Source organism: Sesamum indicum, linkage group LG12, assembly GCF_000512975.1.
Source record: "Sesamum indicum cultivar Zhongzhi No. 13 linkage group LG12, S_indicum_v1.0, whole genome shotgun sequence".
Taxonomy (NCBI): domain Eukaryota; kingdom Viridiplantae; phylum Streptophyta; class Magnoliopsida; order Lamiales; family Pedaliaceae; genus Sesamum; species Sesamum indicum.
The window spans coordinates 4,495,111-4,517,794 of record NC_026156.1 but is presented as its reverse complement, the minus strand read 5'-3'; the positions used below and the strand labels follow the sequence as shown (position 1 = coordinate 4,517,794).

Here is a 22,684-nt window from a genome sequence, read left to right as displayed (position 1 = left end):
TAACCATTTCGATTTTTCATGTTTCAACTACGAAAATAAGCAGTAGCTAATTTATTCCTGTTTCTAATTTTGTGTGGGTTCGACACTTGAACTAATAGAAAATATAAAATGTTGCGGTCAGTAGTGCAATAAAACTTTTGAAATTTCGTGGAAGCTATTTTAGATGTAATGTGTTACTAAGCAGCTTTCATTTTGCAGCTTCTTGGAAGGAGCAGTGGATTTCAAGTGGCATCAACACATCGTCCTTGTACTAAAGGTCTTTGGTTGTGGAGTACCCCACTACGCAGAACTGCACTTGATGGAACAGAGTACAATCTTTTACTTTTGGACACCGAAGGAATTGATGCTTATGACCAAACAGTTAGGTTTTTTTCTTGTATCGTTAATCAGTTCGTGACACATCCTTTGCTTACTATTGGCATGATTATGCCGTCCATCTTACTGTTCTTTCTTTATAGGTTGTTTGTAACTTATTAGCTCATAGTAATGTTGCTCAAATTTCATCTTCTGGCACCTATGTTCCATCCCATATCTATGGTTGTACTGGACACATTTGCCAGTTTATTGTTCGTAATTCTTCTATTCACCATTTTTTGATTATACGCAAGCACCCATGTTTTGTAATATTCTTTTACTAATCCTCCTGCTTCATATTCTCATTCTTTATGTTTTGCAACTTTTTTACTTTGACAGGGAAAATATAGCACCCAGATATTCTCATTGGCTGTGCTGTTATCAAGCATGTTTATATACAACCAGGTAAACAGAAAGTTTCTCAAAGGCTATTATTTAATGCGAAGTAGAAGTAAATATCATTGGTTACTGCAGTATGCTTTTTTATTCTGTTAATATCCTTCTGGTCATCTTGTCATGTTAGTCTCATGCAGTAAAAATATTTAACCGACCCTTTGGTTCAGATGGGTGGTATTGATGAGGCTGCGCTTGATCGCCTCTCTCTTGTGACTGAGATGACCAAGCATATTCGTGTCAGAGCTTCTGGGGGTAGGAGTACAGCTTCGGAGCTGGGGCAATTTTCCCCAATCTTTGTCTGGCTTCTAAGGGTAATTAGCAAAGGACAGATGCCCTTATACAATGCAATTTTTAACAGATATTATACTTGTTCCTGGGAACCGGAAACATCGCGTTGCACTGTTTTTCCCATTCTCTTTTGTGGAGCATGTACCAACTCTTAAATGTATATTGCAGGATTTTTATCTAGACTTGGAGGAGGATAATCGCAAAATTACACCGCGCGACTACCTAGAGCTTGCTTTGAGACCAGTTCAGGGCGGCGGGAGGGATGTAGCTGCCAAGAATGAGGTTATTTTGTTTTGTTGCTTTCATTGTGGAGTTTATATTGATGCATAACTGTTAACTTGAGTGGTGTTATCGTCTTATTGATGTTGAATTATTATTGAATGACATATTGGTTGAAAATATTTACTAGATTCGGGAGTCCATTCGAGCTCTTTTTCCAGACAGGGAATGCTACACACTTGTTCGACCTCTGACCAATGAGAATGATCTTCAACGTCTTGATCAGATTCCGGTTAGCAGTTGCTTAATACATCTTTCTTTTAGCTATTTCGTGATGGCTCATGGCTTGTTATCTCGTCTTCTTGGGTTTTGATGATATGTCCTTATTATGCAGCTGGAGAAATTAAGGCCAGAATTTAGGTCTGGTTTAGATTCTTTGACAAAATTTGTTTTTGAGAGGACAAGGCCCAAGCAAATGGGGGCAACGGTTATGACAGGACCCATTCTTGCTCGTATAACGCAATCATTCCTGGATGCTCTTAATGATGGTGCGGTGCCTACAATAACCTCTTCATGGCAGGTTAGCATGCTTTTTGTGATATGCATTCGTATTCGCTTTGCTTTGCCTTCCTTTTTTACACTGGATGTCTTCTTATGATCTATACATGTTTTTTCTGTTCCACTTAGTGTATTTTCTATAACTTGAATAAGTAGTTCTCTTCAATAGTCAATACTGTATTAGTTATGGGTACTGCTGCCTGTGACAAGTGCAATTGTAATGCTCTACGTAGATATCAGAGACAGAGCGCTAGAAAATTTGCTGGCTGGCCAGACTATAATTTTGACAAAAATGATTCAATTTGGTCCAAAGAGCAGTATTTATACATTGCCTTCATATTACTTTTGCTTCTTTATGTTGGGTTAAACCCATGTATCAAGGTCCTGCTGTCAAATGGTGCCATATTCCATTTGCTCCAATTGATAAATGCCTGAAGCTTTCCCACAAAACTAAATTTTAATGTTTTTCTTTGCTGTTTCTATTCTTCTTATTTTTTCTTTTTTTTCCTCTTTAATTTGTTTCAGAGTGTTGAGGAAGCTGAATGCCTGAGAGCGTATGAGTCTGGTACTGAAGTCTACATGTCTGCCTTTGATCGCTCCAAGCCTCCAGAAGAAGTAAGTGGTGCTTTTATTTACAGGTTTTGCACATTTGAATTGTTTGCTAAATTTGGGGGTCGTTTAGGCTGCCCTACGAGAGGCACATGAAGATGCAGTTCAGAAGTCGATGGCCACGTTTAATGCTACTGCTGTAGGGGCTGGTTCAATCAGGCAAAAGTATGAAAAGCGTCTTCAGAGTTTCTTGAGGAAGGCATTTGAGGTAAATTACCCCTTCAATCATTGCGGATATTTGTCAATTTGGCCCAGCATATATTGTTGGGGGAGGGATGTTTAAACAGAAAAAAGAAAAAAAAATGCAAATATGGGGTAGGATTTTGGTGGGATTGCATTTTCCTATATCTGTTCTTACCACAGCTGAAACTTAGAAATGGTTGCGAAGCAAAAGAGAGGATTTCTTGAAATTAAACAGAAAATAGAAAAGATATTCTCTTCCACATTTGCTGCTAGTTGTACCTTTGCTTTCCTACTAGCCTATTCAACAGCAATTTGTTTCTAACTTGATCTCCGATTTATAGCAGCTGATTCTGTAGGCACTCCTCTCCATTTTCTCTTGTACACTTGGGATGCAATTTTGAGTCAGTTATAGTGGTGGCTAGCATTTAATGAGCATCCGAGCATTTTCTCTAGTTTTAAACTATACATACTATCATTGAAGACCTTGCAAAATTAGGTTATGGATCATATGTTATTGGCTTGTGAAGTTGTCAAGTATCCCATGGACTGCAAAGATTTTAATTTTGAATTCCAGGAAAGCAATCATGTGTTCAATCTATTGGCTGCTTCTTCCAACATGTACTCGACACAGTTATTCATTACAATAAGATGTTGATTGCAGGATATCAAAAAGGATGCTTTCAGGGAGGCCTATCTGCAATGTACAAATACTATAGAAAATATGAAAGAGGAGCTCAGAAAAGCTTGCCATGCTCCTGATGCAAAAATAGACGCTGTTCTAAAGGCAAGTCTTCATTGCATGAAGAATTTTTGCTTCTTGAACCTTCATCTTGTAGGTTATCTGAGAAGTTGTATGTAGAGAAGTCAGTTTCTCAAGATTAGGAGTTCACTGGAAAGTTGATATTTCTAACACACATGCAGGTTCTTGATGGGCTCTTGTCGAAATATGAAGCTACATGTCATGGACCAGAGAAGTGGCGAAAAGCAGTTCTGTTTGTGCAGCAAAGGTCTGTGTGAAATCTGACTATTTAATGTATGGTTTGCTCCAAGATTGTGTCTAATGGTATTGGCTTTCCAGTTTTGAAGGTCCCCTTCTCGACTTGATCAAGAGGCAAATGGACCAGATTGGAACAGAAAAAAGTTCTCTTGCTCTGAAATGCCGGTCAATCGAAGAGAAGTTGAATTTGCTCAACAAACAACTGGAAGCAAGTGAGAAGTATAAATCTGAATATTTGAAGCGTTATGAAGATGCAATCAACGACAAGAAAAGGCTTGGAGACGATTATATGAGCCGCATAACTAATTTGCAGAAAAAATGTAGTTCTTTGGAAGAGAAATCCTCCAACTTATCAAAAACACTTGATACAGCAAGGCAGGAGGTCATGGACTGGAAAAGAAAGTATGAGTTGGTCTTTTCAAAGCAGAAGGCCGAGGAAGAGCAGTTTAGTGCGGAAGTTGCTATGCTTAGATCCAAAAGTTCTGCTGCCGATGCAAGACTAGCAGCAGCTCAGGAGAAAGCTCAATCTGCTCAGGAAGAGGCGGAGGAGTGGAAGCGTAAATATGATATTGCTGTAAGAGAAACGAAAAATGCTCTGGAGAAAGCTGCTGCTATTCAAGAGCGCATAAATTCTCAAACGCAATCCAGAGAAGCTGCTCTAAGAGCAGAATTCTCTACTGCTCTGGCAGAGAAGGTGGAAACTTCTTTCTCTCTCTGTATCTCCTCTATATATATATACATAATTACATATATATACATATATATGGATCAACTTAGATCTGCATCTCTGAAGTTTAAACCCCTTATTATGGAAAACCGATTGAAAATTATACACACACACACAGAGATATATAAATCCTGTAGTTTAAAACCGTATAAACCAGATTCAAAATTGTGAAAAGATAAATCTCCTGATGGAGCTCCAGCCAAAAATAAAATAGAATTATATAAAATCTCAATTATGACAGTATTTGTATTGAACAAAAAATAAGGGGGTCTTTTTTTACTTATTTTAACTGGCCATATTTTGATAATAAAATCTACAGTACATATCTTATTTAATTTACGTCAATGGTTGGCATTTGACATTTAATAAAAAGTACATACTTATGTCTGATACAAAAAATAAAAATAGCAGAAAACATAAATATAAAACTTTCAGGCATGTTTACATTTAAGATATAAAACCAAAATAATATTTTATATAAATATACATTTAATATTTGTATAATATTACAAAATAATTAATATAAATATGATGTAACTATATATATATGATCTTCACCCAGCCCAATCATGTGCCGTCACTCCGCCCTCTTGGAAGGGTCATAGGAGAAGGAATGGGGATGAAAATGTAATTTCAAATCGATGAGGGTTTTGGGACAAACTCTGGAGTGTTATGTAATTTAACCATATATGCTGCAAGCGATAATTATGTATTAGTGCATGCTGACTGTAAACAGCTACCTTAGAGGCTTATACTACTTGAAGATTCTGACTTGATTTCATGCGTGTGATGGTGCAGGAGGATGAAATAAAGGAAAAGACTACTAAGATTGAGCAAGCTGAGCAGCGTTTGACTACTTTGAGTTTGGAATTGAAGGTGAGATTTGGACAACAATAATCTCGATTATGTAGCAACACCATTATCTAGGCTTTGTGCATGATCACTCTCTTTGAATAGTTCAATTGCGTCCTCTAGTTTTCCCTTGGCTAGGTCTCAAATGGTGTTCTATCCTGAATTTTCATGCAATTATTTATAATTATTAAAGTGATATTTAGCTAAAAAATCCATATGATTATGTCAAAGTCCCTGAGGCCGAAGGTCTTATTTACTAACTGGAACTATAAGCTTACAGAACTTTTCTGATTATTTATAGTCTGGCTTATCTGAAATATTGTGAAGTACATGAATATACAAGTTCTCTGTTTGGTAAAGTTTAGATTAAGAGGGGGATAAAATGCAGATAATGTATTTTTAATACTGTTAATTTTATTTGGTAGTACTTTACTGGTTTTTGTACTGCCCACAGGCTGCTGAATCAAAGATTAAGAACTACGATGTGGAGATGTCAACACTAAAGCTTGAACTCAAGGAGCTCGTTGAGAAGGTAGAAAGTGCAAATGCTAATGCTCTTTCAGCTGAAAGCAAAGCCAGGATTTTGGAACAGGAAAAGATACACCTGGAGCAGAAGTACAGAGCTCAATTTAACAGATTTGAGGAAGTCCAGGAAAGGTGTAAGGCAGCTGAGAAAGAGGCTAAAAGAGCGACTGAGTTGGCTGATGAAGCCAGGGCAGAAGCAGCGTCTGCCCAGAAGGATAAAAGTGATCTTCAGCGTGTGGCAATGGAAAGATTGGCACAAATTGAGAGAGCTGAGAGGCATGCTGAGACTTTGGAGAGGCAAAAGGGGGACTTAACTAATGAAATGGAGAGGTACAGAGCAGCTGAAAGAGATGCGTTGTTTAAGGTGGAAATGCTGGAGGAGAGAGTTAGGGAAAGGGAAAAAGAAATTGACTCACTTTTGCAGTCTAACAACAGCCAGAGGAAGAATACTGTTCAGGTACTTGAGACTTTATTGGAGAGTGAACGTGCTGCACATGCAGAAGCGAATAACAGGGCAGAGGCCCTGTCAGTTCAGCTACAAGTCACGCAAGGAAAGCTTGATGAACTTTCTCAAGAATTGACTGCTCTTAAATTTGGTGAAAAGTCGACATTGGACAGTAGATTGAGAACTGCTTCCCATGCTAAACGTGGTAGGACGGATGACTATGAAATGGGCGTCGACTCGGTACATGATACAGGCATAAATGACAAAGTAACCAGAGCAAACAAAAGGTCCAAGAGTACCTCTAGCCCTATGAAGTTTGCTGCTCCAGAAGATGGTGGCTCTGTGTTCAGGGGTGATGAGCAAACCAATAGCCAGCAAACCAATGTGGAGGACTACACTAAGTTTACGGTACAGAAACTAAAGCAAGAGCTTACCAGTCATAATTTTGGTGCTGAACTGTTGCAATTGAAGAATCCCAACAAAAAGGACATAATAGCTCTGTATGAGAAATGTGTTCTCAAGAAGTCATAATTTGAGTAAATGGTTGTAATTAGACTTGGTCCTCCAACATGTACATTGTTCGAGATAATCTAAAAATTCGTTTTCATTTAGTTGTAGTGCTGATTTTGGAACTTTGGCAGTGAAGACCGGAAGAACTTAACAGTATTGGGTGGTGATGATTGATGAGTTTGCTAGCTCTTGTTGTGATGCAATTCCTTCTTTCGGGACAAATATTTTCCTGATTAGGCAACGGTATCCCTGGAGTTTGTTTGTTGTTTCTCAAGGGAACCGAGGGTGATGTAACATTAGTTATACTGTGGCTTGACAGTTTAGGTATATAGAGAGGCAGGTGTTATTTGTTGGGGAGGTTATGGTTGCGGAGTTTGTTTGATGGGTTTATTTAATGATGGTTTTGTAATTTTACTGACGATTGCTTCTCAGTTGCGTTCAGAGGGTTTATTTTCCTGTTAAAGTTGTTTTCGTCTATAGCTGATGATCACCCTGGTTGCAGGCTCCTGGATCTGCAAATGAAGATCCGATAATCAATATTGCCAGCATTGATTGGAAGGAGATCCTGCTCCAACTGTCTTTTTTTCTTTGACTGAATACACGTATACCCATTTACACATATGCACATGATTTGAACTCGAGACCTCTTAAAAGAGATGTTGAAGCCCAAATTGCTAGTTGTCTCTCAGGAGACAATCCATACTGTCTTCTGCAAATGGTATTCGGTATTGCAGTTCTTGTGTAAAAAGTTTAATTCTACATGAGTAGAAAACGGAGCTAATCAGCAACATTATCAATAGGTATTTTCAACCGTTATTTTACTGCACGTCAAGGTTCTGTAGTTACAATAAAAGCACAGTATATGAAAAACTTCTTAGATATTAGTCCATGTATAAAGAATCTCCCGACACTAATCAATTTATCCTCCTTTGGATGATCTACAATACTAATATGTTTATTCCAATAGAAAGTATTAATTTTTAAATGTTTTTATACGCGTCTAACATGTCATGAAATGTAATTATTCAAAATTGTCTACAAATTTTCTTTCTTGATAAAATGAAAAAAAAAATCAGAGGAAAATTTTGTAACTCTTTACCAAATAGAGTTTCTAATGATACATAAAATCTCTAAGGGGACGTGGAGTCTGTTATGCAATTATTCCTTCACCAAATCAAAAGCAAAACACAGTTTATTTTGGATTGAACCTATAACGGGCATGATATGGCATAATCAAGATGGCTAAAGTTCAAAACAGCAATCAATGTGGGCCACCAATAAGTTTCTTATAAAATGTAGAAAGAAAAAATACAATTCAAGGGCTAGAACATAAATGTTATTGAACTCAATGGATAATAAATATTAATTTGAGAAGAATGACTGTGCATATATACGGAGAGTTATTTTTGCATTTTTTCAAATGAGATTTCTCGTTGCAAAGTCTATTTCCTTTTCTACTCCATTAGCACACGTTTTGTCTAAATAAAATAAATAATTTCATCTTTATATATGTGGCGTGCATTTTTAATAATAGAAATTAGAATAATCTGCAACAGAATATTCAATTCAAAAATTTTCATCCAAAGAATATATATTTCATTTGCTACACTTAATATATCGACAGAAGTTTCATTAAATACATAGCAAAATTACAAACTACAAATTCAGATCGTCCCGGAATTATTTAAATTATTGAAAACAAATTACAAAATTATTTTTCTACAGTACAAATTACAGTATGCGGCTTCTTCGTTTACACGATACATAGTGGACAAGCTAAAAGTAATGGCACTCCTGAAAGAGTAACATATAGAGATTTAATACATTTATATGTTGCTAATAATCATGATCAAGAAGCTTAATTAAGCTAATAATATATCACTTATGAATTACGGGTTCTGATCAGTAGATTAACTACTTACCGCTTATTGCATAAATTTCTCTTATCCTCGTAAATCTTAACTTATTTCAACTACCACCCGGCCTCAAGATTCCTCATCAGTGCTGTCGCCCTAGCATAACATGTATATATAATATATATATATATATGTATCATGTTTGTAAACCTATTAATTAATTTGCTCATTTGCCTTTGCTTCCACTTGAAGGGAATTGACCAATAAAGGATGATCCATCACCATGAACCACCATATTGGGAATCAGCGGAGGTGGGCTGTCCCTGTTCATCATATTTTGGCTCCCAACGTTGTAAGAGATGAAGGGTGGATTGTAGTAATCTACAAAACTCGCGTTCTTCATGAAACCGCTTTCACTACTCTTGCTTGAAGATCTTGATTTACTAGTAGTGGTGGTATTGAGGATTGCGTCTTTCATGGTTGATGAGCCACATTGTCTGGGCTGAGTTTGGTAGAACACTTTTGAGACCACAAGTTCTCCATCTTTCTCCTCCTCGTTGTCGCCTAGGTGGTATTGGTGCATAACCCAATTAGTCTTCTCGGGCTTCCGTTGTCGGCCGTAGTTTGTGTAGAGAACAAGTATTTTTTTGTAGCCTTTGATGTTTCCAGCTGCTGAAACAGGCCGGGTTTTGCCTGTTTTGTGCCATCTTGTTTCGCCACCGTCAGCATCTGTGTGAACCTTTCTCCGTTTTCGTGTGCCGGTAGTGTATGCCTTTGAGGGCCTATGGAAGAAATGCCTCACTTGGCCGTCCTTGCTCACTCCTGCAATGGGAAATCATCCAAACAACAGAATTCTGATCTCTATCCTTGAATATCAAGACAGATGCATGAAAGCCCCTATGAACTTCACTGCAATGAAGTATTGCATAACAAATGATATGAATCATGTGATTTCAATATGAAATGCTTCTATTGGTAATGCATGTTATATCATCTTAGTTCGATGTGAAAAACACTGAACATGAGAAAGAAAGAATTTTCCAAAGAGTAGTTGCATGTCTGTCGCACGCCATCTTGTTGTATATACAGTAATCAAATTGTGCAAAAATTGCATTTTTTGTCATTATCACAGTTCCAATACATTAGTTACAAGATTTTCATAAATAATGACCACATGACATTTTTCATCAAAATACTGACCATTAGTATTTCATAAATAATTGGATGAAAGCATACTCATGACCTAAAATATAAAACGAAAAATACTACTTCCCCAATATTGCTTAAATTGATTGTGAACCTGTGGTAATTTTCATAGTAATTAATGCATTATTTCACCTTCTGTCTTGTGCTTGACAACTTTGTACAAGTGTTGGTTACGTGAGATTGTTAAAGCAAAAGAAGGAAAAGATATAGCAGCTATATATACAAGTTTTGATTTCCAGGTAGGCCCTAACTAATACCATTCCTCAAGACGGAAGTCAAGTATATAACTAAAGGTGACATCAGACGTACAAAGCAATCTTTTAGGATTAACTAGTTCAAAAAAACAAATAATTATATAAAAATATGAGACATCGATCACAGTAACATATACAGTAAAGAATCAACACTATACCCAAGCATGTAAATACATGCAAGAGGCTAAAAGTCAGCTTCATTTTTCGATATTTGCAAACACTTGAATGAATTAATCATGGAAGATGTACAAGAAAAGTGTTATAATTATTTCCTAACCAAAAACTTGCTAATTCTATTGGAAATGGTGAACGGAAGATTCAAACATCATAAATACGTACGGTAATTAACTAATTAAGGACAGGACAGGCTATCTGTTATATATATGTACATATTAATATCACAATAGTTAGACAATGCTATTCGTGCATGCCATCATTAATTACAGGACCCATGATTGAATTTGGGGATAAGAGAAACAGCTTAATTTAATGACAATGATCAAATTTTATGGACTGCTGCATTCCACGTCTATTCTTGTATATATATAACGTGTCAAACATACCCATGGATTCAAGGAATTGTAGTGTATATATGCTTGAGAAATATATACAAAACCTGGTAGCTTCTCCGGATGAGTGTAGCAAATCCCATTTTCACCATCGATTGTGGGGATGAATTCATCAATAAGAGGATGCAGTTTGCGGGTGTCGGAGAGCACTTTTGCCTCCAAGTGCTCAAGAATTTCTTGATCAGATGGATCGAACTTCACCCCAGCTGGTAGCCCCGGCAAATCTTGAATTCCGCTCTAATTATATTATATTGTATTATTTATATTCATCATATTTTATTTCTTGCATTAGAAACTTTCTTAATTTTGTATTACACACACACAGACACACAGAGAGGGAGAGAGAGAGAGAAGCACCTGATCTTGGAGTTTGATGGTGTGGCCGCATGAAGGGCAGATTAGAGTAGTAAGTTGATGAGGTTTGGAATTGGCAACAGCAGTAGTAGTAATAGAAGTTGGGATGATTTGCAGAGATTTTTGGTCATGATTGGACCATGTCATTTCTATCCACCTACTCTTCTTACGCCCATTCCAAATTGGGGTTTCTTCTGCGCTTTCCTCCACCTCCAATCTCAACCCCTAAATACACTCAACAAAGAAAAGGCTGAAAAAGTTGTTTCTGCGGCCTGCTGGATCTTTGAACCACGTTTTTCCTGAGTTAACCAAATCTGATGATTCACATGTAATATTGTTCTTTGATTTTCGGAGAAGGAACTCATCCAATTCTCCCACTTTTTCTCTTCTCTCTTACCTGCACTACTCCTTAATTTCTTTCAACTCTTGTTAGATGACTAGCAATAAAACCCTCTAGAGAGAGAGAGAGAGAGAGGAATTTTCTTGCTTATATTCTGTGTGAGAACAAAAGAATGAATACTGTTGTGTAGAAAAAATAAAGAATTAGGTTGCTTGGACGTCAAGTTTTAGTTTTTTAATTATGTGCTGTATCTATCTACGCATATTGTACGTACCAGAACAATCCAATCCACTCGTAGCTTGATGACTAGCTATTGGTAGATGGATTGTTGTGTTATTACACAACTTAATTACTCACTTCTCTTCCCAAGATATGTGGTGATATGTACTAAACTAGTTAAAAACCAGGTGCCCTTGTTAATCCTGATAATTAGTAATTAATCAAATGATAATATATATTAAGGAAGGAGATGGAGGGTGGAGTGGATATGGGGCAACAAGTGATTCTTGGAAGACGTTTCACCTCTTTACCTAATTTAGTGAGTGTCCCTAAAGCTTCTTCTTTCCAAGAACAATACAAAAAATACACACTACTATACGTACATAAGTACGTACCAACTAATATGAAAGTGAATTACATTACACCATACCAAACATATGTATTTTCCATCATCATCATCATCTCATCCTATACATTCTTCTTCCTTCGCCTACACTTCTCTTTCCAAGCAACCTATATATATATATTATATATCTTTAAATATTAATTAATTCTTCTCTTACCACTTACCTTAATTACCTTTTTCACACACTTACACACACTTGATGCATCCATTATAATTAATACCCAACCAGATTCTAGAATCAATTAATTTCCAAGAATAATTACTGCAATCCATATTGAATCATCAATCAGAGTTACTAATATATGGGGTTGACTGATTAAAGGCCTCATTATGGCCGTTCTAGCAGACAATTCCAGACCGCCTATGAAGCAGCAAATATAAAATTATTACAGCCGACATATATATATATATATATATATATGTTTTTTCTTGGATATTATTTTGGGTATGAATTCATGGGTGGAAGCTTCCCAGGTAAGCCACGCAACAGAAAGCTTAGTGGAGAAGCTTTAAAATTAGGGTTTACTTTAGCGTATGGAGAGGGTTTTGCTTTGCAGATAATGTCAAAATTCGTTCCATAATCGGAAAAGTATGTGAAGAGGTGTCATTTCTACACAAGTTCGATAACTGTCTGTTTTAAAAGTTGTCTTGCTTTTCTGGGTTGACGGCAAAAGACTTGGCTTTTGAGGATGTTTGCATGGAAATTGCATGAACCACACTCTAATTAATTATTGGGATCAATTATTTTTTGTTAATTCCTGGAAAAAAAATTATTAATTTGTTACTACAAAAGTTAAAGATTAAAATCAATATTAATTTGTTAGAACATATATATATATATAATGAAATTTCTTAAAAGTTATCACTTATCACTCGATCTGGGCTTGCACGTGGTGAAATGATTATAGTTGTTGGTGAACTAGAAAATCGTATTTATTTAAAAATTAATGAGGATTGCGGCGAAATTAGATATATCAAATCAAAGCTTCAATGTTCACATGTACATATATACATATACATATATATATATATATATATATATATTTATGTGGTTTTTTTTTTAAAAAAAAGTATCAAAAGTAAATAAATGAAAATGATGTTATGGGTTCAAGTTCTATCAAAAGTGTAGGTATTCTCTTATTTTATGTGTTTGTGGGTTTATTGTTGTTAATTATTTTATTATTTTTAATTATATTGATATAATAATTGAACATTAATTGACGTCATATATTACTTAATTTATTAAGCTATTGATATAGTCATATAATCTGTACTATTATAATTAAAGAGAAGGGGACGTATAGATACAAAAGAGTGGTTATCATATCACTTACACCAAAAATTATGTTTCACTAAAGTACCACTATACCAAATTATTATAATACAAAAAAAATACCCTTTAATTTTTCAACTCATGCTAATTAACTCCATACAGTTACATGGACTCAAAAATTAAATTCAATTCCATTGTATTTAAGCTTATTGTTAACTGAAACAACAAAATAATATTTGTTTTTGCATGTATATATAATCATCGTTATCACAACATATATCATATAATCATCGTTAACTTGAGTAAAATATGTTTTAATAATTAATGTATTGTGAAAAAGTTATCAAAGAATTTTGCATGTCGGTTTGTAAGAAAATGACAAATTTTAATATAAAGAAACAATTATAAACTTCAATAAACTAAAAGAGTATGGGCACAAATAATGCATGTCACCGCATCTAATTAAGTGAGTTTTAAAGCTGTCTATTTTGCAAACAAGAAATGATGTATTACGGGCATACAGCTTATAATAACCCTAATAATTGGGCTGTCATTATTCACAGCCCACCTACTTTTATTTTTTGGAGTTTTGAGAAACTTGGGCCTTAATTGAGAAGGCCCAGTTTAGGTTTCGCATCAATGCATCTGTCTTCATATGGTGTAGTTTACGAGACGATCAAATGGCGAATATAGAAAAAATAAATAAGAATGCAATATGTATTTAATTGTATTTTTATAAAATAGTTATTTACTGCACTTGATTTTTATCTTATTTATATTGCCAAATTTTAATTATTAATATGCAGTATACACTTTATCAAATATAATAATTTCAATATACTAAAATATATATATATATATATATATATATAGAGAGAGAGAGAGAGAGAGAGAGAGATAAGAATATTGTAATTGGAATATACAGTAATGAAGATAGGGTAGCTCCGGCGTCCTTCTTTGAATCCAAACCAATAATAAAGTTTAAAAACAATAAACTATACATACAACTGATGTGGAAACAGATTCAAATTATTGCCATTGAAGTTTCTGTTTATCAAATCAAATAGTACCCAAATCAGTCCTACTCCGGAGAGTTTTGTATTTGATGTAAGGTATAATTAATTAATTAATTGATTATGTTTTAAAATTTTAAAGTAATATATATTTATTCAATAATAAATAAAATAATTGAATTAAGATTCCATTAATAATTAACTAATTATGTTTTAGAGGGGACAAATGGTTAAGTAATGACAAACAAAAAGAGCGATTTGATGAATTTGGAATCTGAAAAGCGCCCTCTCACCCACCCCACACGTAACCTCAACAACTAATATAAATCTCGCCGCCCCTCTTCAGACAAACCACCGCCACATCCACCAGCCTCCTCCTAATAATTCTTCCTCTTCCATTCCATGACATTTTTTTCAATAATTAAGGTGCATTTCTGCAAAAATAATAATGAAGTTGTTCCAAGTCTGCTCATAATATGGCGGCTTAAATTGACAAAAATGAAAATAAAAAGTCAATTTGGCAACAAACCATTGTTAGCTTCAACTTGTTCTTTTACCATTAAATCTACTGAATATACTCTATTTCCATTAGTAGTCGTCGTGAAAAAAATGGACCAAAAATATGTATCTACAGAATAATGTATGGGCGTAATATGTAACATCTAAAAATGATGGAACATCAAAAACTCATAAATTCATCTCCAAATCGCTCAAAATTGCCGCTACTTGTGCTACGGAAGGCCTATTTTTCCGACAATTCCCAACACAAGCCACTGCAACCCTACCCAATCTAACCAGCGGCTCCACCTCCGACGGAATTGCAAGCCTCGGGTCCAACAACTCACTAAATCTCATCCCTTTGATCAAAGGCAACGCCCATTCTACGATCAACCCTTGTTCGCTTCTTCTCCCACTCAATAGTTCCAACAGCACCACCCCGAATCCAAACACGTCGCACTCCTTTGAAGCACCCCTTTTATCCCTCCAATACTCTTGGTCCACGTACCCCAGTAGACCTTGCCTCTCGTGGGGTGCCAAAAAATGCAGCCCATAGTCGCATATTCTGGCACAAAATTTGACGTCCACTAAGATGTTTGATGGCTTCACACAACCGTGTACTATAGGCGGTGCCATCACTTCGTGCAAGTACTCGATTCCCCTGGCCGCCCCGGCCGCAATCCTCAGCCGCCTGCTCCAGTCCAGAAGCGCTGCCCCGTCGGGGTTTTGGTGCAAGTAAAAATCCAGGCTCAGCATTCCGCCGAATTCCATCACTATGATTCTTTCCCCTGGAGCCTCCGAAAACCCTGTATTTGTTTATGTCAGGGAATTTATTTTGGAATATTAATTATATATGAGAAAAAGAAAAATAATATCTATCTTAAAATGAAATGATCATTTAATATAGTACCTGTGATGGGCACCACGTGGGGATGATCGGCTAAAGAAAGCCATTTGAGTATGGAAGAGAAGCCAAAACCCGCGTTGTTTAATACAAGACGCGGGTGGATTCTCTTGACCGCCACCAGCTCTCCTTTAGGCATGACCGCCGCGTACACAGTCCCCAGCCGGCCTTTGCCGATGATCCTGCGGTGGTTGAAGGCGTCCGTGGCGGCGTCGATTTCCGTTAAGGGATAGGAGGATGCAGAGAGCTTGGCCACCGGAAGAGCTTCCTCTTCCTCATCTTTAACTGGTTTCCTTTTGCAGATGATGAAGAGGATGAGGGCAAGAATCACAACACATAGTGAGAGAAGGACCAGACCGATGATGGTGATTTCTTCATAACTCATTTGCTGGCTCTTGGTTTGAACAAATGTTTGAGAGAAGAGTGCTGAGGTGGTGTATAGTGTGTGTGTGTGTGTATATATATATATATATTATATGGGAGATTGAAATGTGAAGGAAAAAGGGATTCTTGTTGACGTATATCTGTAGAGATTGAAAATCAGGTACTGATTGGTAAGAAAGGGAAGAAAACAGCGGGGACTTGGTGTGGTATATGTTAGGTCAATTGTTTTCAGCCATTCATCAACTTGCTTCTTTCCTATTTCCATTATTACAACAAAAATCAAAGAACTCTTGTCCTAACATAGCTACTGAGTGATCATCAGACTATTAAAATAAACGTGGATATATACCAACCTATATTTATATTTCAATCTTATTACTAAAAACATAATTTTTTTTTTTCACAATGATACAATATATATATATATATATATAGATTATCGATTATATGCTAAGTAGTGGTACAGTATTAATGAGTAATACATACAAAAAATCCAGATTCCTTCATCACTGCGTCGAACATTAATGTTTTTATATTTGATTTAGAATTAAAAGTTTTATATATCTTGAAATTGTGATTTTTGGCCTTTGAATATTTTCACGGATTGGATATAAATAATGGAAGGGGATGAAACATGAAAGTGAGCGATTGAATTGGTTAGATAGGGCATCAAATCAATGATGAGGCGTACTTGAAAACATTATTGCATTTCTGACACCAACTAATTCCCCCTTTTTCTATTTCTTATTCTTTTGTCGCTCAAAGCACTTGCAGCTTACGGATCATAATTGACAGTATAATTTTAATAGAGAAAGGAAAATCTAAGGGGGGCTACGAAATGATATATGTATATATATAGTGCAACAGTGAGATGGGACAAGTGTGGGGGAGGGGGCAATTCCCCGTCGCCCATCTACCTTCACCTAACTGAACCGGAAATTAAGAATTTTTCGGACTAATTAATGTGTAATAAGTTGTTCTGTTTTTGTAAGGGGAAATGTCAAATGTGGAGCTTTTTGGACATTCTCAACAATTAATTTATTTAGTACCTGGTGGGGGCTCTGTCACATCTCATTAAATTAAGCACCGACGACATTCTGAGAGGGGCGACGGCCGACGGGGTTTAAATTTGCAGATGACCACCTCAAAAGGTGAAATATTTGAAATTGACCCCGCAATATTAACATAAAAGCATTGTGGTTCGGTTCCTCTCTCATGTTCATGGTGGTAGTAAATATTGCATTTGTTGAGGGGTCAAGTTTAAATAAAAGCGAGAGAGAGAGAGAGAGAGAGATCAAAAATAGCACCAAAGAAAGGAGATGAATTGGAAATTTGGGGGAAAAGAATTGGAGTCAAAGTAGCTGCTAATTGGGCTTCGGACATATTTTCCAAAATGGGTTCTGCATCAGCCCATCGGAATATCTTATTGGGTCGGGTTAGAAAGCACTGAGTTGAGCAAGTGCATACGCACTACCCATTCATCTCAAGCACCACACTTCAATACATTCCAAGTTCCAACATAGGGTGCACAGAGGGTAGTGCCCAACATATCATTTTTTTCTTTTTTAAAAAAGTTGCTTTATTATTATAAACTTCTCTATCTTTTACTCAATTAAAGAAAATAAATTAATAAAATTTATAATGCAAAAAATCAGAGCCTTCAAAATGTATTATATGAACTCCGTACATCAACATGCTCTAACATAGGATGTGTTGAGAGTAGTGTTGAATAAATAGAAAAAAAAAATATTTTCTAATTACAAATTACTCCATTTAGATAAAATAAATGAGTATAATCTGTAATTAAAAAAAAATGGAATGTTCAAAACACATTTTTCAAGCACCACATATCAACATGTCCCAAAAGAGAGTGTGCTAAACATATAGACCTCATAATCTATAATTTTTTACAAATTAAGAAAGTTTGTAACGCAAACAATGAGAGCTCCAGAAGCAATTTTCCAACTCTGCACATCTATATGCACACTGCATGGTTGTGCTGAACAAATAGACCTAAAGAAATCCTAATTTGTTATTATCAATTCTTCCATTTTCTACTTCTTTTTGAAGAAAATAAATAAAGTTTATAATACAAAATTAGAATGTTGAAAATTATTTTTCAAATTTCACATATCACTGTGTCCGCAACATGAAGTGTGTTGAAGATAGTATTGAACAAATAAACACATTATATACATATGTAGTTTTCGTAAAGTTGAGAAAATAAATTTATAAAGTTAGGGTTGCATTCACACAGTGAAGGGAAAGTCTAATAATCTGAGTTATGAGGAGAATAGCTATAAGTCTGTGAAATAAATGTAAAATGAGAGTAACGGGTGAAAATTGAATTCTTTGCATTTATGAGCATTCAAATTAATTAAATGGGAAGGGAGGATGGTAGAAATTTCGAGCAACTGAAAACTTTAAAGCTACCCGAGTCCCGAGCACGCCTTCACTTCAGGCAGACTTGTCCGGACCAGTTTGAAATAAATACAGAGATTTCAATTCGAAAACGACTAAAATAAACTACTTTTTCCTAACCAAAATGATTCATAATTCAATGCATCAGCACTCAGTACTACAGAGACATTTAATATAATCTGAAGATAAGGAGAAAAATTAACAATCACGGCAGAGATATAGTTGCCAGGTTCCCATCTTCAAGTAGTTTTCAGAGTAGAGTGTCTACTGTCTAGTATTTACCATTTAAGGCACCAAATTTATAATTCCACCCACCAACTTCAGAAGAGCTGCAGACCGTATGATTCCCCGGATGGATGCAAGAAGATTTAGGTTGCAAATTTAACACAAGGAATAAATGCAAAATACTTCCAAACTTGGTGGTTGATTCATTTACAACTAACTGGCAGAGAGTATCATCAACTCCTCACTAACTAATGATCCCTTTTCACTTACATTCACCAGCTTTTCTGGCGGCCATGCAAGAGATCTCAAACAGGTACAGGTGTGAAAATTTTGAGGAGTTAAGCGGATGAACAAGAAGAGCTGAGTCTCTCTTCTTTCTAGTTCTTCCCAGTCATAAAAATTGCACAAAATCAGTCAGGCTATGCTTCCATGATCTGAGGCATCTTCGTAGTAATAAGGCGTGAGTTTGCCATCTTTTCCAGCGGTTTTCGGCTGGTTCCCGTTGCCTATCTCCTGCAACATCTTGACTACCCGTCTCATGGAAGGGCGGTTAATGGGCAACGGGCTGGTGCAGAGGAGGCCTACATTCAGGACTCTGCATATTTCATCCTTGAAACAAGAATCCAGTTTTGGGTCGATCACATGGTCTATGCCCTTCTGGTCCAATAAGGTGCACACCCATTTCACCAAATCCTTCTCCCCAAACTCGGGATCTACAGGAAGCTTTCCAGTCACTAATTCAAGAATTACGACACCGAAACTGTATATATCACTCTTCTCATTCACCCGAAGTGTGTAAGCATATTCTGAAATGCAAATGGGAGTTTATTAGTGATGAGGATAATAAACAGAACTACATAAAGCTGCAGATTTGTGAGAAAAAAAATCCAATGAATATGTTGCAGACATCTCATCATTCTAAGTTAGGTTTTGAGTATGTTTTTACATCGTACAGCCATGAGAACGCCTAACCAACTTGTACCGCAACTACTATCAAGATTGATATAGAACTCGAAATTGAACATAGCGGAGCAAAGTACCCTAGTCCATAGGTTGGCAAGGTATTAATAAGTTGCAATACACCGCATATCTCAAATGGTTCAGATATGATTGGCATGATAAGCATTATTAACTGAATTAGGCTGTGGAAGGCGAGATAGGCCAAAACGGCTATCCTAACATAAAATTTAATGTTTAGGCATAGCCCCAAAGCTACTGAGTAGCCCAAGGATAAAATCAACATATGAAGCTGAGCGTCCACATATATAATTAATGTAAATGGGGGGCAAGTTCAAATGCAAAGGACAAATAAAAAACATGAACTCACCTGGAGCAATGTAGCCACAAGACCCTGCAATGACAGACATGGATTTGGTGCCCTTGGCATTTGCATCAACAACCTTGGCCACACCAAAATCTGCAACTCGAGCACCATAGTCTGCATCCAATAATATATTATTCGACTTCACATCTCTGTGAACAATTGGAGGTGCACAATCATGATGCAAGTAGGAGAGTCCCTCAGCTGCATCCAGCGCTACCTTAAACCTGATCGGCCAATCCAACAAGCCGCTTTTTGTGCTGTGAAGCAGATCGCCCAGACTACCGTTAGGCATGTACTCATAAACCAGAAGCTTACAGTCTCTTGTGGTACAACAACACCATAACTTAACAATATTCTTGTGCCTGATTTTCCCTAAGGTCTCAACCTCAGCATCAAAACCATGATCTTGAAGGTTGCCCTTCTCCACATCACTGCTCTCATCTGCCGATTTTGTACGGCCCCAGAGCTTTTTCACTGCGACTGCCTCACCATTGCTTAAAACCACCTTGTAAACTTTGCCAGATGACCCACTTCCAATCACGTTGTCCTCATCCAAAGCATCCAATATCTCATCCTCACTGAATCCCAATTTGTGGAACGACATCAGTGTCCATTTTGATCTATCAATTGACCTTTTGGCCTTATTAAATTTCCTGTACTTCAAGTAGAACCAAATCACACCAACAATAAGCACCATCGCGGCAAGGATAAAAATTGATCTCAAAAACCAGGCATAGTCCATGTTCTTGACTCCACCTCTTCCATCACACAAACCCTCAATATCACCACAGAGTCCTGGATTTCCAAAAAAGCTATCTTTATACATTTCCTTGGCATACAATGGTGGTATATCACCAGAGAGATGATTATTTGACAAATTGAGCCGACTAAGCTTCAGGTTCTGCAACCCAACTGGAATTTTACCAGAGAACCGATTTCCTGATAGATCGAGATAATTTAGAACAGCTAAATCCCCAATTTCATCCGGAATATCCCCTGAAAATTCATTATTTGCCAAATTCAGCTCATTTAGCTTCTTCCAAGAATGAATCCCACTTGGGATTTTACCAGATAACTCATTATTATGAAGATCAAGCTTCACTAATTGTCCAAGATTCACAATACTACTTGGTAAGGACCCTGATAATATATTATCGTTAACAGAAATTTCCAGCAAACTATCCAAGAACCCGATCTCTTCTGGTACACTGCCTGAAAATTTGTTCGAGGACAAAATCAACTGAGATAAATTCGAAGCGCCGGCTATAGTTTTCGCAATTCCGCCAGAGAATGAATTGCCAGCGAGCTCAAATAATGAAACATGTGGAAGCCCCCAAAATCCCGCCGGCACCTCACCGGAAAAGCTGTTCCGCCCCAACCTCACCCGCAACAAGCTCCGGCATTCTGCTAGAGTCGCCGGGATTTCGCCGGAAAATGAATTTTCAATCAATAACAGCTCTTCAAGAGCCCCATTGGCACACAGATTTTCCGGTATTTGACCCGAAAACTTATTGGTCGAAACATCAACCCACCGCAAAGGCGAGCTTTTGCCGAGATTTGGAGGTAGCTCTCCGGATAATTGATTCTGGAAAAGTCTTAATTCATATAAATTCGGAGATTTGGCAATGCCATCCGGTAATTCACCTCGCAGGTTATTCTCGTAAAGATTAAGTGACTCGAGCGGCAACTCGCACAACTCAGCGGGTATCGTCCCAGTCAACTCGTTCATCGACGCGTCGAGCCGCCTCAATGATGTCATGTTTGCCCACCCCTTGCTCGGTATCTCACCAGTCAACGAGTTGTTATACAGCTCCACCTGAACTGCGCTTGTCAGCTCAGTGAGCGAACTCGGGATTTGACCGGTTAACGAGTTGTATGCCAGGTCGAGATCAGTGAGCTTAGCGAGTCGACCTAGTGAGGTAGGTATCTCACCCACCAAGTTAGTCTCGGTCAGCCACAACACCTCAAGATTGGTAAGGTTTCCCAGCGCCGGTGGAATCCGACCCGGAGAAAACGGGTTGTAAGAGAGATTCAACTGCTTCAGCGTCGAAACGTTCCCAAGAAATGCCGGGACGGTTCCTTCCAGCAAATTCTCCACTAAAGCCAGCACCTCAAGTTTCTGAAACGTTCCGAAACTGTCGGGGATGACTCCGGAAAAGTTATTTCCAGTTAAATCGAGGTACTTCAAGTTGGGAAGATCCGCTAGCCTGCGGGGAAGCTCACCGGTCAAGTAGTTCTGCGCCAAATCGAGATGCTCCAAGGACTGGCACAGGGCGAGCTCGTCTTCCACAAGAGTAGAGTTGATGAAGTTGTCATAGAGAGAAATGAAAGACAAGCTTTTGAGGCGGCAGAGAATGGAAGGGAAGGGGCCGGAGAGGTTGGAGCTGGATAGGTCCAGCGACACAACAGAGCCGGTGGCAGAATCGCAGACGACGCCATTCCACTTGCAAGGCGTATCGTCACCAGGGTTCCAGCCGGAGAAGACCCCGTTTGGGTCGTCGAAGCCGACCTTGGCTCGCAGGAGATACAAGCCTTCTTGGTTCAGACAGAGAATGAGGGGCGGAGAGAAAAGAACAAGGAGGAGAAAGCAGAGGCTGTAGCGGTGGCGCAGCATTTTTCCGGTGGTTGATTTGGCGTAGACTGAGAGAGAGTTGGGAGTGAGAAATTGACTGACACAACTAAGACATGTTTTGATAACTGAAAGAGACTTGAAAATTTTGTATTATATATATAGTGAGAGTGAGACACCAAAATAGTCTGCGAGTTAAATTGGAT

At 37.3% G+C, this 22,684-nt stretch overlaps 4 protein-coding genes across 4 annotated transcripts in view; 1 reads left to right on the top strand and 3 right to left on the bottom strand.

Annotated features, from left to right (window-relative positions):
* The window catches only part of LOC105175580 (guanylate-binding protein 1), a 7,731-nt gene extending 650 nt beyond the window's left edge, over positions 1-7,081 (top strand). The window contains exons 2-14 of the mRNA XM_011098064.2: positions 199-360; positions 694-759; positions 918-1,061; positions 1,207-1,320; positions 1,448-1,549; positions 1,652-1,837; positions 2,341-2,430; positions 2,498-2,632; positions 3,269-3,391; positions 3,529-3,614; positions 3,686-4,298; positions 5,130-5,207; positions 5,638-7,081. Of these exons, the coding sequence (XP_011096366.1) occupies positions 199-360; positions 694-759; positions 918-1,061; positions 1,207-1,320; positions 1,448-1,549; positions 1,652-1,837; positions 2,341-2,430; positions 2,498-2,632; positions 3,269-3,391; positions 3,529-3,614; positions 3,686-4,298; positions 5,130-5,207; positions 5,638-6,684 (2,946 nt within the window). The 3' untranslated portion in view covers positions 6,685-7,081. The remainder of the gene's footprint in view (positions 1-198; positions 361-693; positions 760-917; positions 1,062-1,206; positions 1,321-1,447; positions 1,550-1,651; positions 1,838-2,340; positions 2,431-2,497; positions 2,633-3,268; positions 3,392-3,528; positions 3,615-3,685; positions 4,299-5,129; positions 5,208-5,637) is intronic.
* Positions 8,522-11,392, bottom strand: LOC105175579 (NAC domain-containing protein 73). Its single transcript, XM_011098063.2, has 3 exons — positions 10,906-11,392; positions 10,596-10,785; positions 8,522-9,341 (listed from the first exon to the last, which is right to left on the bottom strand). Exons 1-3 carry the CDS (start codon positions 11,047-11,049, stop codon positions 8,746-8,748), a joined length of 930 nt encoding a protein of 309 aa, XP_011096365.1. The 5' UTR covers positions 11,050-11,392; the 3' UTR covers positions 8,522-8,745.
* Positions 14,783-16,131, bottom strand: LOC105175578 (serine/threonine-protein kinase-like protein ACR4). Its single transcript, XM_011098062.2, has 2 exons — positions 15,562-16,131; positions 14,783-15,457 (listed from the first exon to the last, which is right to left on the bottom strand). The coding sequence occupies exons 1-2, from the start codon at positions 15,938-15,940 to the stop codon at positions 14,841-14,843; spliced, it is 996 nt and encodes a 331-aa protein (XP_011096364.1). The 5' UTR covers positions 15,941-16,131; the 3' UTR covers positions 14,783-14,840.
* Positions 18,277-22,623, bottom strand: LOC105175577 (receptor-like protein kinase HSL1). The gene is made up of 2 exons (XM_011098061.2): positions 19,913-22,623; positions 18,277-19,391 (listed from the first exon to the last, which is right to left on the bottom strand). Exons 1-2 carry the CDS (start codon positions 22,521-22,523, stop codon positions 19,000-19,002), a joined length of 3,003 nt encoding a protein of 1,000 aa, XP_011096363.1. The 5' UTR covers positions 22,524-22,623; the 3' UTR covers positions 18,277-18,999.

What these genes read in the sequence shown, in the direction of transcription:
- LOC105175579 (XM_011098063.2), bottom strand. Translation starts at nt 11,049, where the DNA reads ATGACATGGTCCAATCATGACCAAAAATCTCTGCAAATCATCCCAACT. An exon ending in CCATCAAACTCCAAGATCAG is followed by an intron (nt 10,786 to 10,905) that starts GTGCTTCTCTCT and finishes TAATATAATTAG; the next exon opens with AGCGGAATTCAAGATTTGCC. An exon ending in TCATCCGGAGAAGCTACCAG is followed by an intron (nt 9,342 to 10,595) that starts GTTTTGTATATA and finishes TTCCCATTGCAG; the next exon opens with GAGTGAGCAAGGACGGCCAA.
- LOC105175578 (XM_011098062.2), bottom strand. Translation starts at nt 15,940, where the DNA reads ATGAGTTATGAAGAAATCACCATCATCGGTCTGGTCCTTCTCTCACTA. An exon ending in CCACGTGGTGCCCATCACAG is followed by an intron (nt 15,458 to 15,561) that starts GTACTATATTAA and finishes AAACAAATACAG; the next exon opens with GGTTTTCGGAGGCTCCAGGG.
- LOC105175577 (XM_011098061.2), bottom strand. Translation starts at nt 22,523, where the DNA reads ATGCTGCGCCACCGCTACAGCCTCTGCTTTCTCCTCCTTGTTCTTTTC. An exon ending in TTGTGGCTACATTGCTCCAG is followed by an intron (nt 19,392 to 19,912) that starts GTGAGTTCATGT and finishes TTTGCATTTCAG; the next exon opens with AATATGCTTACACACTTCGG.